Here is a 15,858-nt window from a genome sequence, read left to right on the forward strand (position 1 = left end):
AGGGCCGGGCCGGGACGGGCAGGGTGGGATCGATCGGTCGATAGATCGATCGATCCCCAGAGGCGTCCGGCGTGAGCCCCCGCGGGCTTCCCCTCCCGGCTGCAGAAGAAACAGCAGGGGCGGGCGGTCCTAACTCTAGGCCGTACTTGCGGTCGGTAACGGGGCGGGGGGCACCGCTCCGGTTGCCGGGAAGGGCTTCGCCAGGCAGGCGCCTTGGACTCTTGTCAGGCTGGCGGGGTGGCTGCAGCGGGCCCGGCTGGGCGTGGGTCTGGCCCTCTCGCACATGTGTATGTCTGGTATCGTTGCCTGCTCCGATGTCACGGTTAATTGGGAAAAAAATTCCGATGCTGTGAAGAAGTCTGTCTTTTAGTAACGTCGGGGGGAGCTGAGGAGTCTCAGCGCTTTGTGAAGCCAAGCCCTGGATAGCGGATGGAAGTGGAGCATTAAGTCATTGCAGGGAAGGGTGCAGGAGGTGGGAGGCTTGTCTCGGCTGTGTTTCATGCCATGCAGTTTATCGTTGTAGATTAGGTTTTAGTCAGTACTTACAGATGGCATCCCTCAGGCAAAGAGAAGGTTTCAAACTCCATCATTTCCTACAGAAAAGTGAGCTGGAGTGCTCTTGTCAGTCACCCTGAACTTTCTTTTTTTGTCTGTCCACTACACAGGCTGTAAGATTTCTTTTTCTTCCCTTAAATATTTATTCAGTATGAATAAATGTTGCATTGCAGCTTTTGATGGAGACAGCTGGAGACTGTAGGAAGACACATGCCAGAGTGAGTCTCAAACCCCTGACACACCTGCAAGAGGTAGAACCCCATGTGGCAAAGCGGCGCTTGTCACAGGCACGTCACCGGGCTACACTGGCAAGACTCTTCAGCGGCTTGCGGGAAGCTGTTTTATTCCAGTCAGACAACTCAGCCTCAAAGGTGCGGAGCAGTGACTGTATTTCTCTATGTATTGCTATTACACATGGGTATGTTTAAATTTGACCAGGTCTATTAGGATGACCACTGTATCTTTGCGGGTGCCAGTGTGTGTGTAATTTCACTGCGTGCAGCTTTCCTGGATCCCTTTTACTTTAAAGCTGCCAGCTCGGCGTGAGCAAATCGTTCACTTTGTAGTCTCTGGGTCATGCGTTTATCATGGGCTTATCTGCCCTTTTCTTACAGGGTTTTTGCAGCTTCTTTATAGCTTTGCGGCTTCTTTGTAGTGTTTTGGAAACAAACCACAGGATCCCGTGATGAAGTTATCTTGATTTCACAGCATTTTGCTATGAAATCAGAACAGTGAGTTTAGGGACAGAAGAAGTTATAGGGGAGAGAGTAATTCATTCAGCCTTATGGGGTGCACTTTGTCTTCGAGACACTCTGGAAAAATAAGTCAGGAAAAAAAACAACCACCAGTGCTGTTTATTGGTCTCTACTAAACTAAGAAACTATTTAATCAAAACAAAATTGTTTATAAAGATGAAATTGACCCAAAATGCTGAAAAGATGGATATTACCATGCTTAAGGCAGAGGAATAAACAGGAGTCTTTTATCCTCAGGTCTGCCACCAATTCATTTAGTTAGATTGGTTACTTTCAGTTTTCCAGTTTGTAAAATGGAGAGGGTAATGACTGTTTAGGACAGGAATTGTCCTTGTAAAGGGCTTTGAGGCTCTGAACATGCAAAATACTTCTATCTGGGGCTTGTGCCTGCTGAACCCCATACCTCTCATGCTGTTTGAGGTAAGAGTTCAGTGTACCATGTTCTGAACAAGATGCAAATTAAGCTGAAGTCACCATGATCTCAGAAGCCAAGACTAAACAGATACTTGTTTTGTCTAGTCTAAGGGGACTATCTTCACATACCAGTTCTTAAAATTGCTTTTTCATAGTATCATGTGCCCCTTGTGTGACTTTTGGGGGCCAAGGAAGATTAATATCTTCAAGAGCCTAAATACAGAAGTTCACTTGTAATCTTAGTGCTTCGTGTCTGGCTAAAATATCCAGCATGAAAGCTCTGCAAGGTAGACATGCTGTCTAAGGTGACTGTGGATGGTGCCACCGATCACATAAATCTTGAAATATTTTTGAGATGTGTATGTTTAAATGCATTGGCCATATGTTCTCAGTTATGCTTGCTATAAATGATGAAGGAATGATGTACAGCACTGAAGTTATTCCAGTTTACATCAGTGTAGCTGAGAGTAGAACATGGCAAAGGCTTCTCCTAGCAAAATTCTCATGGGAAATGATTAGTAAAGTCTTATGCCAAAAGTTGGTAGACATCCAACAAGACTTCACAGCATAGTATTTCTGGACATACTCCAAGAAGAGAATGATCCAAACAAGACCAGTTGCTGATGAAAGAAGATCAGAGTTAAGTAACAAATGTCTATGTGACTGGGAATTATGTGTATGTATTGCATAATGTATACCCAAATATTTATATTCTATATTTAAGTTTGCTCTGGTATTAGTTCTTTCCCCTTTTCATATGGATAAGGGTAGCTGATGAAACAACACAGTTGTTTTCACAGAGACATCGAGATAACTGAAGGTCAAAATGAAGGAATAGTGAAGAAAACAACCAAGGCATGTTAGAACATTAATCTAGTCAGAGCAGAGAGCAATCAGTTCTGACTTCTTCTTATGTTTAGTATCAGGTTTTGCGTAAGGCTAAGAAATCTATCCAGAAGCTGGAGCAAACCTTGGGTTCTTTGCTGAAGATGAAAGGTACTGTATGCAAGTATTTGCCTTGGACAGAGTGCCTGGACTTGTTTGTTATTTATTTGTTAAATAGAGACAGATAGGTATGCAGCTGAGCCCATTAAAGCATTAGAGCCAACTGTGGCTTTAGTTGTAGCAATAAGCAAAGGATGGCACAAAAGTTTGTCAACTCATGAAGCACTGCACCTCAGAAATCCCCCTCTGACTCTCAGTCGTTCCTACCCCCTCCCCAGCCTAGGTGAAGGAAGGAAACAAGTAATTCCTGCTATCCCATGGCAGCAGGCAGTTCAGGCAGAGTGCCCTTGTCACCCTGCTGCCGATCTACCCCAAGCAGGTGTGGGGCTGGCCTGGGTCCTCAGGCTGAATGTTTGGGCTCCCATTGAGAGGCTGCAGGAGCATGTGTGCTCCTTTCAGCTGCAGCAACGTGGCACAGTGCAAGTCACAGCCATCATGAGCACCCAGCGTTGCGAGTCAGCACAGACAGAGCTTAAACTTCAGAACAGCAGGCTCTGGTGTGAGTTAAAGGAGAAGGACAGAGAAGCTGTTGAGGCTTTCCTAGTATAGGAAATGGAAGCCTCTAGTTAAGAATTTACTGCGATAGAAATGGGTAAGAGAGATGCTGCAGTTTTGTTTTCTTTCAGCTTGGCGGGTCGTCTTCATGCACTCCTCCGTTACAGCCTGCGACACCATGCGTCATGCTGGTCTAGCATGTGTTGTCAGCACTTGAGGCAGCTCCTGCTGCGGGGCTTCACGCCCTCGCTATCGTGCCTTCTGTTTACTAATGCTGGCCATTGCCTCCAGTGGTGGCAAGTAGGACTGGGGGCTGATGGGGTAGGGACTTTGGACATATTTTTATGTCCCTTCAAGTGTCCAAATCACTGTCAGCTAGAAAAAAACATTGCTATTCATGCAACTTGCACCTCCAATAATTTGCATCAATTAAAAGTCCCAGTGCTTAAAATGAGCACATCTCTGAACCCCCATCCTTGGATAACCCATAAAAGTCAGTCATAGGTAGAAGGAATAGTTTGACAGAGCAAAATTGAAGGGATCACAAGCAGTGAGGCTGGTTGAGGAGAATTTGGAGGTAAACTTCCCCATATATTTACTTACATATATGTACAATTCGTACTGCTTGTGAATCACAGGTTGGTTGTCAGGGATTTTTACATGCAATTTGCTCATTATAGGGCAATCACAAAATACTGTATTGACTGGTGCTTGCCTGGACTTTGATTTGCTGGTTGCTTTCACCATCAGTTCTGTCAGACCAACGTTAGGAAGAAGGCATTGATTCTAAGTTCCTCAATGATCATAAACTCCCAGTATTGCCAGTTATATTGTAAGAGAGGCAGAGGTGTCTCCTTTCACATCATTTTTGCCTAATGAAAAGCTCTGGCTTGTGAAGGACCAGTTGTCGAAATTACTCTGTTTGACTAGTGCTGAGGGTGAGAGGGAAGCCAAAAGTGCCACTGGTGTGACCGTAACCTTTCTGCTGACAACAGAGTCCTTCAGTCTGGAGGATGGGAACCCGTCCAGCTTGGAGGAAGTCAGGGAGGAATATGTCAAGAGGTACTTCAGCAATCACAGGTAAGGGCTTATATTAACCAAGGAAAGATGATAATACTTTGCACTTGCTTCTATCCCAGCATCTCTGAACCTCGTTGTCATTGTTACTGAATTTCCAAGCTGAGGCCTTTCATCGTGAGGAAAAGATGAAGAGATTTCACCTGGACCCCTGTAATCCCGTACAGTGCACGAACACTCTAAGCATGTTGTTAGTCTCGTCGCCAGTCAGTGCTTGTATTTCCTTTCCCTTCTATGTAGCTCATCTCCACCAAGGACTTCTCATTTGCCTGCAAAGCAAAAAGAGGAGGAGAAAGCTGGCTTGGGAAGAATGGCCCTGGATTCCAGAGTGACCATGACAAGGGCCTTATTAATCCAGTTAAGAGGTTGTTCATGTGGGTTTTTTTTCTGTGTGTTCTTTCCAGCACTGCATCAGCCTCGGAAGCTGTGAGTGAGAGTGACTCTACCGTCTGGTATTTGATTCAAGAATGTGAAAAACAAACAATGGAAGAGGATGGGAAGCCAGAATTTATCCAGTCTCCGGACACTTCATCCCCGGATCTGGTGGAATTTGAACGGTAGGTGCACCCCACATTGCCTTCAGTTTTTTTAATTTGTTTGCATTAACGCCAGGCTCCGTTCGTGCAGCCCTGCTGGAGCCTGCATCTACCTTGCAGAAGCCTTGTGCCAGCGACTTTGGCCCTACTGGTGGTGAAATTGAGCACCTCCCAAGTACCTTACCTGCGACTTGCACATGAATGGACTCCCAGCATCACAGCAGCCCCCAGCTCTCCGGGCCTTGGAAAATCCCTGAGGATTTTACACCTATCCTCAAGAAAGAGAAAAAAAATTCTTTCAAGTGTGTCAGTCCCTGTGTGGCCATGCTTTACCGCTGTCCAGATGGCTTGCAGAGTAAGATGCAACATACCTGCTAACAGTAGTGGTTTAACAGGCAAGCTCAGGTGAAATAGGAGGTTATTAATCCAGAATTATTTATGCAGGTGTGTGTTCCTGTGTGTTTGTGATATCAGTACCATTATCAATTTGTATCCCTGCAATGGGGCTAGATTTTAGGAATGTAGGAATTGCTGCACCAGATGAAATTCTCAGAGTCTAGCTGTATGTGTTCTGGGAAGGTGCAGGAACTAGAGGTAGGCAGATACTTTCCCCCGCAGTGATGTTCATCCTGCCTCTAATGGCATTGTTATGGGGAGCTTGGACACTGTTGTCCCTTCCAGAAATAGACCCTTAGCTCCTGGCAGCTTGGAGTACTTTTTTTCTGGGATCAGAGCAGGGTAAGGCTGGATGCGACCAGGGAAGGTCATGTAGTCCTCAGCCTGCGGGCTGCAGAATAGCGGTAGTCTGGAAGATACCAGAAAGCACTCCTCAAAATGTCTGCAACACAGGAGGAGGACTGGAACCTAAACATTTACATGTGTGTTACACATAGCTAGTGGGCGCGAGTCTGTAACGCCGTTTAGGATCAGCTCCTAAGTGCCTGATGCAGGACCTAAAAACCAAAGAAAGACCACTGTTCTCATGTCAGTGGTCCATGTATTTTAGTCTGGGGTTGTAATGGTAAAATTACTGGTTTTATCAAAGTTATTGATACCTTAAGACTGAGTACACATGATTCATCACATTCTTCCCCTTGCTGTCAGACAGCACTAGGAGGTACTTAGAGGTCATGGATGCTTTTCCAAAAGGATAAATGATCATTTCATTGTAAAGATTTGAGAAACGGATGGATGTCTAATCTATCCTGTACCATCAAGCAGAGTCAGTTTCACCCTAACCATTCCAGAGTTAAGAATATGTAGTGCAGGAGAATCCACAGCTGCAGCTGGCATTCTCTTCCACAGCATCACCGCCATAAACAAAAACTTCCGCGGTTCCTTCCTCTCTTTTGCTTTGAACTGGTGCTTATTTATAAAATTCCCTTGGATTATTGAGTTTTTCATCAAAATGAGATTACAGCTCTGCCAGCAGATGGCACCAGCCTCCCACTACTGTTCCTGCTTTTGCTCCAGTGAGAATCGGAGGTGGCTGTAGTAAGGTATCATTTACAAGACCTTGAAATGGGCTGAATCAAGATTTTCTGGGGGAAGTAAGCTCTGCTTCATCAAAGACTGCACGACAGAGCCATAAACTCCTGACTTGCCCCTTCTTCACTGACAAGGTAGACCAGGGCCTGTACTGTGTGGACTCTGGCACTTATCCTATAGTCTTATGACAGACTGCAGTTGGTTCATAGCTAATTCTTCTCAAAAAATGATCTTTTATAACAGGCATAAAACAATAGGGACTCTTCAGCAAAGAAATAACAGCCTTTTGGTGATCATCTAATCATGTTATTTGGGAAGCATCAGAAACACTTTGAGCCTCAACAGACTTTTTTTTTTTTCCATGTCCAGCAGCAGGAGCTACAATGGTAGGACTACACAGTACTCTGTCCAGTGCAAAATATGGTTGTCTCCTTCCAGCTGGGAAGGAAATAGTTGAGTCATGGTTCAAGCTTAATTTCTTTAGCCAAGCAGTCTAATGGTGGTTCATATTCTTCTGTTTGAGAAACTCCAGATCCTTTGTTTGGAGCTGGACATCCAGAATCCTTAGTGAGCGCAATACCTTACATGAGAACGTTTATTCCCCTTCTGGTATTTTGTCTCCAGCAATGGTGGAAAATACTCCAGAGTATGGAAACTGGAGATTAAGCAAGTTTACGCTTGCGTGCAGAATTATCTTAAGATTTTCAATATTGGTTTGCTGGAACAAATATTTAAAAAAAAAAAAAGACTGAACTCTTTTGAGTTACTTTCTCATGCAATGCTGTTCAGTTAATCAGGAAATGTGCTCATTTGGGACATCTTCCAAGGAATCATTTTGAGCCCAAACTTAGTAACAATGACTGCTGTTTATAGAACTCTTGCTTTGTACTCCTTTGATCTTGTTATTTTCATCTGAGAAGCTCTAAGCATTTAATTAATGTAAAATAACCTTCAGTGCTGCTTTCCAAAGTAGACATTATTATCCCTGGTTCACTGTGTCACACAGTGCTAACAGAAGAAGTGGGCTCGTTCTGAGATTTAGTCACCAGGTTGAAATTACAACACTTGTGTTCCATTATCAGTTTCACTACAGACTGCATAGAAGTCAGTCTTAGGGATGCGTTTCCTCAGATGTAAAATGGAGGAAATTGAGCTCACATGCTTATTTAAGTCAGAGCATCCATGCCTGGGGTAGTCTCTTTCTAGCTGCATGTATAGTACCTAATACATCAGGATATGACCTCAGCCAAGGCTTTTAAGTGTAGTGCAATGCCAGTAAAAGTATAAAAAGTGACTTACAGTGTAAAAGCCTCAGGATACAAAGGCAAGTAACTCAAAATTTATTAAATGCCAGAATGAGGTTTGCCTGTGCAACAAGTACAGCCTGCAGCGCCTGGATCTTCTGTTGTGAGGCAGTCCTGCTGAGGCTGTGGCTGGAGCCTGCCTTTTGCAGATGAAATCTTGGCAGAACAGAGTTGCCAAAATCTTCAGTGTTGGGCAACCTTCAGTAATTGTATGAAGTCTTAGAGGGGGAATCAGTGAAGTAGTTATGAATCAGAGTTACTCCCCAGTCTCCTGCTGATTTACAGTAGATGGCTACCTCATAGCCTGCTCTTAAGAGATGCTCCCTTTCCTTTCATTACAGATACCTGTATTTTTATAAGCACACAGTGGACCTGCTGATAGAGCATGGAATTGTTTGCACTGAGGAGGTGCCTCTTCCTGAGGTCTCCACGGCTATTTCCCACCTCTGGCAAGAGCTTTCTGAAGAAAGGAGAGACAGCATCTTGCAGTACTGTAGCCAGAGAGATTTCCTCGTGGATCCTAAGGCTGCTTGCCAAGAGCCTGCGTGCACTGAAGGTAGTGTGAGGGACAGCCGAGGTAACAGTGAGGAAGCCAGTGGTTCCTCAGTCTCCACACCAGAGGAAGTAAGTGCTTCTACCTCTGAAACTCCAAGCCTTCAGATGCGAATTGGCTCTGCAGCTTTTAACTGGAAACATACAGTAGTTGTAATTAAGCTTTCCCAAGACAACTTGAATGCATAAGTGGAGACAATAAGCAGTCTTTGAGTAAATGTCTGCACTGAATTATCTCTTGGTAAGATACACAGCAAGCTGTAGGAGTGCAGTGGTAGTAATCCTGCTAGTCTCCACTAACCTGTAGAGTTTCTGTGCTAAGTAGCAGTTAAATTTGCTCTAACTTGCTCCAGGGGGAGGGAGCAAGAACAAGAATTATAGAGTTACTGTGCTCTGCAAACTCTCCAAGGAGCACAGATGAGCTAAATCCAGAAGGAATACCCAGTTTGCCAAGGCCTGCTGTGTTTTGGGTTGGGTGGTTGTTTTCATCAAAGCACTTAGCAGCAAAGAGAAAGTATTTGTAGACCAGTTCCAGTGGTACAGGGCTAATGACTGCCTTTGCCATGCACCTCTGCAGAGCCAAGGAGTCAGTGACTGAGTAGACCAGGGCATTTGTTAAAAAGAGATGAAATAACAACCAGCTCTTTGTAAACCGTTCCTCGAGCACTGATTACTTAAGCAACTAGATGCTTGAAGACATGTGTAATCTTATTAGCTGCAAGGGAGGAACAGATGTCCACCTTTAGCATATAAGTAAACTGCATTGACAAGTTCTTTTTGAGTCACAGGACACAACTCACACTGCTGACCTCCTTAGGAAATGTCATGGGGATGTTGCATGTACAGTAGCTTCTGGCACAGAAAATGTGTGGACTGCATTATGGCAGAGTGAACTAATGAGCTTATCGGTCTGTCACAGGGAGCATCCAAACTCATTGCAAGCCAGGTCGCACACTGGAATCAGATTTGGGGAGACTGGCTGGTACAGCTGAGATCTCTAGCTGTAAGCAGCAGCCCACAGCCAAGTCTCTAAAGCACTGATACAATTAATGTTTTTTACTGCTTTTTTGGGAGATGTAATGTTAAGTCTAATTCCTAGAGGTTGAAGCATAGGCCTAAGGGAATGGACTAACCCTGTGTTCCTAGTCATGAAATACAGTTATTCCTTATTACTCCTGTCTCCACAAAAGCCTCTTGGTTTACTCTAGCCATAAACGTACATGTTAAATGGAAAGAAAGAGTATCATGCTTTTAAAGACTTCATTGTTAAAAATGATGCCCTAGGTAAAACTTTTAGGTGGCTGGATATATTGACATCTGAAGTGTTTTCTCTGATAGGTAATGTTTGAAGATGCGTTTGATGTTGCTGCTGGTTTTCTTGACAGAAGCGAGACTCAGGGAGTGTCTAGCCAGAGGTAAATTACAAACTCGACCCTTTTGCTAGACAGAGTAAGTTAATAGTCCACTGTCAATACTCCACGGCAAGTTTGCTGTGGAGTGAGGCAATAGTCTAGCTTCCTTTTTTGTGCCTAATTTTTAGTAAATGGTTAGAATAGCAGCCTTCAGCAATTGTGCTCACAATAATACTGTCTCTTAAAGTGCAAAAGTGAAATGATTAATGTGTATTTACAGCAGAATCAGTAAGAATCACTTATTGAGAGCACTCAGTCACTTCAGGACAACTAGGGTCCTCATTTTCTTCACCACTCTGCATAGCTTTCCGTCTTTTCAAATTACAATATTTGTAATGTTTTCCTTTTCTCTCTCTCACTTACCAGGTCTATGAGGACCATAACGCATTCCCTGGATAAGTCAACTAATCATAAACTGTACCCTCAATTAATGAGACAAAAATGATCATTTTTTAACATTGTCTCCCTTACCTTTTTCAAGTACCCTAATTCAATCACAAGGAAGTGATCAAGCTAAAGTGTGGTTGACCTGAACAGTAACATCAGAGAAACACAAGACCTATTAAATAATAACATCTCTTTCCTCTGCAGGTCAGATGAGTTACCTAAAAGAGAACATGTCAGATACAAAGCTGGCACTGCCTTTGATTTTTCCCAGTAGGCCAAAGAAAGGAAAGGGTTGCTTTCCTCAAGAGGAAAATCACATTATGACTCACCTTTTATGCATTCTTGCTACTTAGTCTTTGTTAGGATTGTTTCTCTTTGCAAATAGCGTTTTTAATCTGTTGTTTTAAATGCCGTTTTCCACTTATTTTTCCATATTTAGAGAATTCTTTAGTGTGAATCTCTTTCTCTCTTTCACCACCATTCCACCTTGCACTTCCAGAACAGAAATAAGGTTGTTTTGGCTGTTGATCAGAATATACTTGAATACATAATAAAGCTTAACACATATGTATCCATTAAATAACATTTATTAGGTCACAATTGCTGTGTGTTTTTAAAATAAGATTAAGTATTCCTTAATACTGCAATGTATTGCCATCATCATTGCAATCTGTTTTAGGTCCCAAATTAGATTAGTATTTCAGTAGTCAACACTTATCCTGTTCCCTTCCTTCCCTATCACTCTGTGCCTTGTAATTCTGGACAGAGGCGTGATGGCAGAACTTTGTAAAATCACAGGGAGAATATAGAGGTGAGGTCCAGAATGAATATCTTACTTTTTTGCCTGTTACCTTTACCTGAGTACAAACCTGCCAGTGATAGCTAATATGTCATTTCATGACCACATGTTGCTGCATTCACTCAAAAACTTTACAAAAAGAAGCTAAAGCTGTTCCTCTGAACAACCCTACAAAATACACTACCAAATAACCATTGTTGCTCTCTGTTATAATGGATATATACTTTTCCTGAAAGCAGTGTTACTATAGCTGTCATGTATCAGTGGATCTCTTTGTTGTGATACTGTATTGCTGTTCTCTGTTCTTACATATCTTCCTTGCATTTGTTAGACAATGTCTCATCAATACATCCACCTCCGCTCCTCCCTGTCTTGCTTGGCTATTGTCTTTAATATCAGAATCATCTTGAAAACAATTTGAATCTTTTTTAATTTATAAGTAAAACGTGGAGGAGAGAAAGTAAGCAGGAGGAGAAATGAAGGAACAGGAAATTAAATACAGTGTCTGGTTCTATTTTCAGTTCAGCATTTGCAAGCTGCACTTCTGAAAATCCAGAGGACCACCACAGACTCTATCTGCAGATCACTGACTTCCTAAAAAGCCTCTTCTTTGCTAATACACAGTTTTGCCAGGTAAGCTTTGCCAAAGACTCCTTATAGAAGGAGCTATGTATTTCTGTCATTGTCAAAAAGGGATTTCTGTTTTCTGTGCTTCTGATCATATTGTCCAGAGTCATTACAAATAAGAAATTGGGGTTGATCACTTCAGCTGTGTCATTCCAAAAGGTTAGTAGGATTGCCTTTGTTAGAGGCAAAGTGTGAGGGGTTATTATTGCTTAGAATATTATTCAAAATGGCAAATGACATGAGGAATTTTTTTTTAATTATTATTTGCATGAAAGTTCCTAGTGGAAAAGCTTGAGTGATCTCATCTGAGCAAGCGAAGCTGACTTCACAGTTCTCCATTAGCCCCCAGCCACTTCATTCTGAGCTCAGTAGGACCACCTTCTGCTTGTCTGGGTGCCATGTTCCCTACCCTGAGCCCTCTGCTGGCAGGCCTTAGGAGTAGGGTATTCATGTTCTTGAAAGAGCTGATAAACAGCTGCTGAGCTGCCTCTTAACCTCAGCCTACTGTTGCAGGTTCGCTGAGCCAGAAGTCATTGTGTTTGCAGTGTTCTTCCTCCCCTTCTTGCTCTCCTGCCAAGGAAGTGGCTCAGAGCTTGCACATGGGTGCAGGACCAAAAGGGAGATATCCCTCAGCCAGAGCATGCTTGTTTGGGCTCAGAGTCAATTGTACCTCCACAGTAGCCACTGTTTTGCTATTTTCTATTGCCTAGCTTCCACCCAGTCTCTGTTACTTGAGCAGATGCTGCTTTGAAGGAAATAGAGTGTTTGTGATGAGGGGTAATTGGGACAGAAAACAAAGCAGAAACTACTGTTGCATCACTATCTGAATCTATCGCATAGTGACTGCTGCATGCCATTTGGTTCCCCCCATCTCAGGGAGACAGTAGCACTAGAGGAGGTGCAGAGAATGGCAGCAGGCACAGCAAAAGGCATTAAACAGGAGCTACTAGAATAGGACTCTTCCGCAAAAAAGACTGAGGGGTACCATGAGAGAATTTTGGTCCTAAATGGTGTGGATTTGGTACACAAAATTATTATTCATTGCATCTAACACCAGAAGAACTAGAAAGCACCCAATGAAATGAACAAACAACATATTAAAAAATACTCATATGTGCAAATTACCAGATCTAACTCCTGGGGCATCAGTCCATTGACAATTACTAAATCTGAAGTTCCAGATACGATTTCCAGCTCAGAAGGCCCTCACAGCAGTTTGCCATAATGTGGGAGCATATATTGTGGAACAGAGCACACTGCATGCACAATTCTTGCACTTTTTGTCTAAACATCCACTGCTGGCCATTGTCAGAGATCAGGCACTGATCTACACAGCCCTTTGGTCTGCAAATAGCTATGTTCTGCATAAGAGCAGAGCTCTTCCTGTGTTTATGTAACTGACCATGAACTGAGCATGCCTAGAAAAGAAAGAAAAGCTTTAGGCAAGATACGGTATTTTATGGTTTTAAATTTCTTTTGTGAATGTCACGCCTGGCAGCATTAGGTGGTCCCATTTTGTCCTTCTGCTTGGTGCTGCATTGTTATATGTGAGCCTAGGTCCATCTCACAGCTCCCAGATGAGGTGGTATGAGAAGAAGTGGTGCTTCTTTCAAGCTTTAAAGAGGGACATTTGAAATAAGACTAGGAGAATGGGAATGATGGGAAGACAGGCAGCAAAAGAAGCTGAAGTACTGCAAACTGGCACTTGACTGAGCTCTGTGGATCCAAAAGGAAATAAAAGGCTGTGCACACTTCTTTTATGCAGGAACTTTGAATTGTCTGTGATAAGACAATAAAAAGGGAGTTTGAGCAGAAATCACCCAGGCTAGAGAGTACTAATAATGTGAAGGTCACAGTCTGTTTTGGTTTAGATAACTGCAGTACAGCACATGTAGAGAGTCCTGCCAAGAGGCAAAAAAAAAAAGACTGACAAGAATTTTTTGTTTTGAGAGCAGAAATTCAGCTCCATCTCAAAGCAAACAGATTGAGGCAGTTATGGAAGTGGTTGCAGAGTGGGGACAGGAGACGTTCCAGCTAGCTTGAAACACACCAACTCAGGCAGCAGAGACCTCAGTATAGGCTACATACCTTACTCCAGAAATTGGACTACTCAGAGCATCGGAGACTCCTGGACTTGACAGGGAAAGGAGCCCTTTCTGCTTACCTTATGGGTGTGACTGAACCCCTGCAGACCATTCCCCTTCCCTTGATGGAGTACCTGTGCCGGTGCTACACTAGCCCAGGAGTTTGGGCAGTTGTCGTGGTTTAACCCCAGCCGGCAGCTATGCACCACACAGGCGCTCGCTCACTCCCTCCCATGGTGGGATGGGGGAGAGAATCGGAAGGGTAAAAGTGAGAAAACTCATGGATTGAGATAAAGACAATTTAATGGGTAAAGCAAAAGCCACACACACAGGCAAAGCAAAACAAGGAATTCATTCACTACTTCCCATCGGCAGGCAGGTGTTCAGCCATCTCCAGGAAAGCAGGGCTCCATCACGCATAACGGTTACTTGGGAAGACAAACGCCATCACTCCGAACGTTCCCCCCTTCCTTCTTCTTCCCCCAGCTTTATATGCTGAGCATGACAGCACATGGGATGGAATATCCCTTTGGTCCGTTGGGGTCAGCGGTCCCAGCTGTGTCCCCTCCCAGCTTCTCGTGCACCCCCAGCCTGCTCGCTGTCTGTGTGAGCACTGCTCAGCAGTAACGAAAACATCCCTGTGTTATCAACACTGTTTTCAGCACAAATCCAAAACATAGCCCCATACTAGCTACTATGAAGAAAATTAACTCTACCCCAGCCAAAACCAGCACGGCAGTGCTGGGATAAATTATCCCAAGGATAAAGTGATGTCCTGGTGCACTGTACACACACTTTGTAGAAGATTCAGAGGTGGGTAGCAGGTACAGTACCAAGGCGAGGCATGCGATGTGCACCCGGCTGAAATATGAAAGGCAGCCTATGGTCTCCTTTCCTTTCATCTGCAGAGCTGATGAGGTGATGGGTTTTATTGCTGGTCATTACATGCCAGTGCTATGTTATACCATTTCTGGTTAACTGTCCAGGTACAAAGTACTATTGTTGGATTGTGTACATTCACCATTTCGTAGTCACAGATCCAGTGAGTGCAACTCCTCTTGAGCTGCTGCCCTGGCTCTCGAGGCGGCCAAGGGCATGGACCCCACTGGTATAAAATGCTTGAGAAAGCCTCACACAAGAGGAGGGAGGAAATCATTTGGACAAGGAAAGGGAGGGCTCTTAAAACGACAATGACCCAAAAATGAGAACAGGAGCATGCTTCCATGGTACATGGTAGAAAAATATTTCTGAGCATGAGATTAGTTAAGCAATTTTGTAATTTTTCAAGAGCTGTTGTCTTAAGGTCACATCATAAGAGATGCTTAGCAGCAAAGGCAGTAAAGAATTAATTTAGATTGAGGCCCAAAGGTTTTTACAATATCTAAGTAAAAGTCAGTGGTTTTTTTTCTAAATAGCACTGAGCACCTTTGCATCTTCAAAAGCACACTTTCTTTAAAAATTATGGAGTTTAGATGAGTCACTTGACAAGCAAGTAGGATTTAGTGCTCCTTAAGCTATACATTTTTTAAACAGCACCTATTTTTAAAAGCAGTCTTGCCCTAAAGAGTCTTGCATCAATGCAGAAGGTGGACTAGATGGACTGCAGGCATGAACACTTTCATCTCCTAGACTTTGATTTCTCAAGAGCCACTTATTCTCTGTAAGCTGGTGAAAGAGACTATTTCCTTCTGTTGCTAAAAGAGCAGCAAAGCCTGAAGTCAGTAGAAGTTAAGGGCTCAAGGAAGCTCTCATACCTTCAGAGCCTGTCATGTGACCCACTTGCTACCACAGTCAGTAACAGCTGTCTAAATTACGTTAAAGACACGGGGTGGAGCCCTGTGATTTTAGAAAGAAATCGGTTGAAAATTTGAGCCGTTCTTCATCAGGCACCTCAGCCACTTGACAAGTGCTGGTTGCCGATTCAGAGAGGAAGGAAGGCTTATGGCGCATTAGCTGGCACATGTCAGCACTTGACCAACCCACTGTATATTTGAAACGCAGTCAACTCCTGTGGTTTTTAATCCTGCTTGGCTTTGGGGGGGCTTTCAGGAAGAAGATCTTCAGTTCGATTATGAGACTGTGATGCTGAGGTGCACTGAGACCTTCGATGATGAAGATTTCTAAACAGTATCTCTGTTTGCTAATGTTTTGCCAAGCATTGCTGGGTACACCAGGCATGTGAAGAGACAGCACCTCTTTCAGTGAAGCACCTCTCTGAGCAGAGTGTGGAGACACTGTGTTAAAGTGGTTTGTTACTGTTGACTTCCCATTCCCTCATCAGTGCTTCTTGATATCAGTTGAGTAATTTATACCTTTAAAAGTTCCAGGTTTTAGATATTTATAAAATCTTAAGAAATACTTTTGTCTA

The 15,858-nt window shown here is 43.5% G+C and overlaps 1 protein-coding gene across 1 annotated transcript; it reads left to right on the forward strand.

Moving 5' to 3' along the window:
* Positions 1-734: 734 nt before the first annotated feature.
* Positions 735-15,614, forward strand: STRA8 (stimulated by retinoic acid 8). Its single transcript, XM_009284178.2, has 8 exons — positions 735-926; positions 2,645-2,720; positions 4,220-4,304; positions 4,706-4,858; positions 7,971-8,253; positions 9,520-9,596; positions 11,301-11,412; positions 15,540-15,614. Exons 1-8 carry the CDS (start codon positions 735-737, stop codon positions 15,612-15,614), a joined length of 1,053 nt encoding a protein of 350 aa, XP_009282453.2.
* The last annotated feature ends 244 nt before the right edge of the window (positions 15,615-15,858 follow it).

This window comes from Aptenodytes forsteri, unplaced genomic scaffold (assembly GCF_000699145.1).
Source record: "Aptenodytes forsteri isolate BGI_AS27 unplaced genomic scaffold, ASM69914v1 Scaffold60, whole genome shotgun sequence".
In the NCBI taxonomy this organism is placed as follows: Eukaryota; Metazoa; Chordata; class Aves; order Sphenisciformes; family Spheniscidae; genus Aptenodytes; species Aptenodytes forsteri.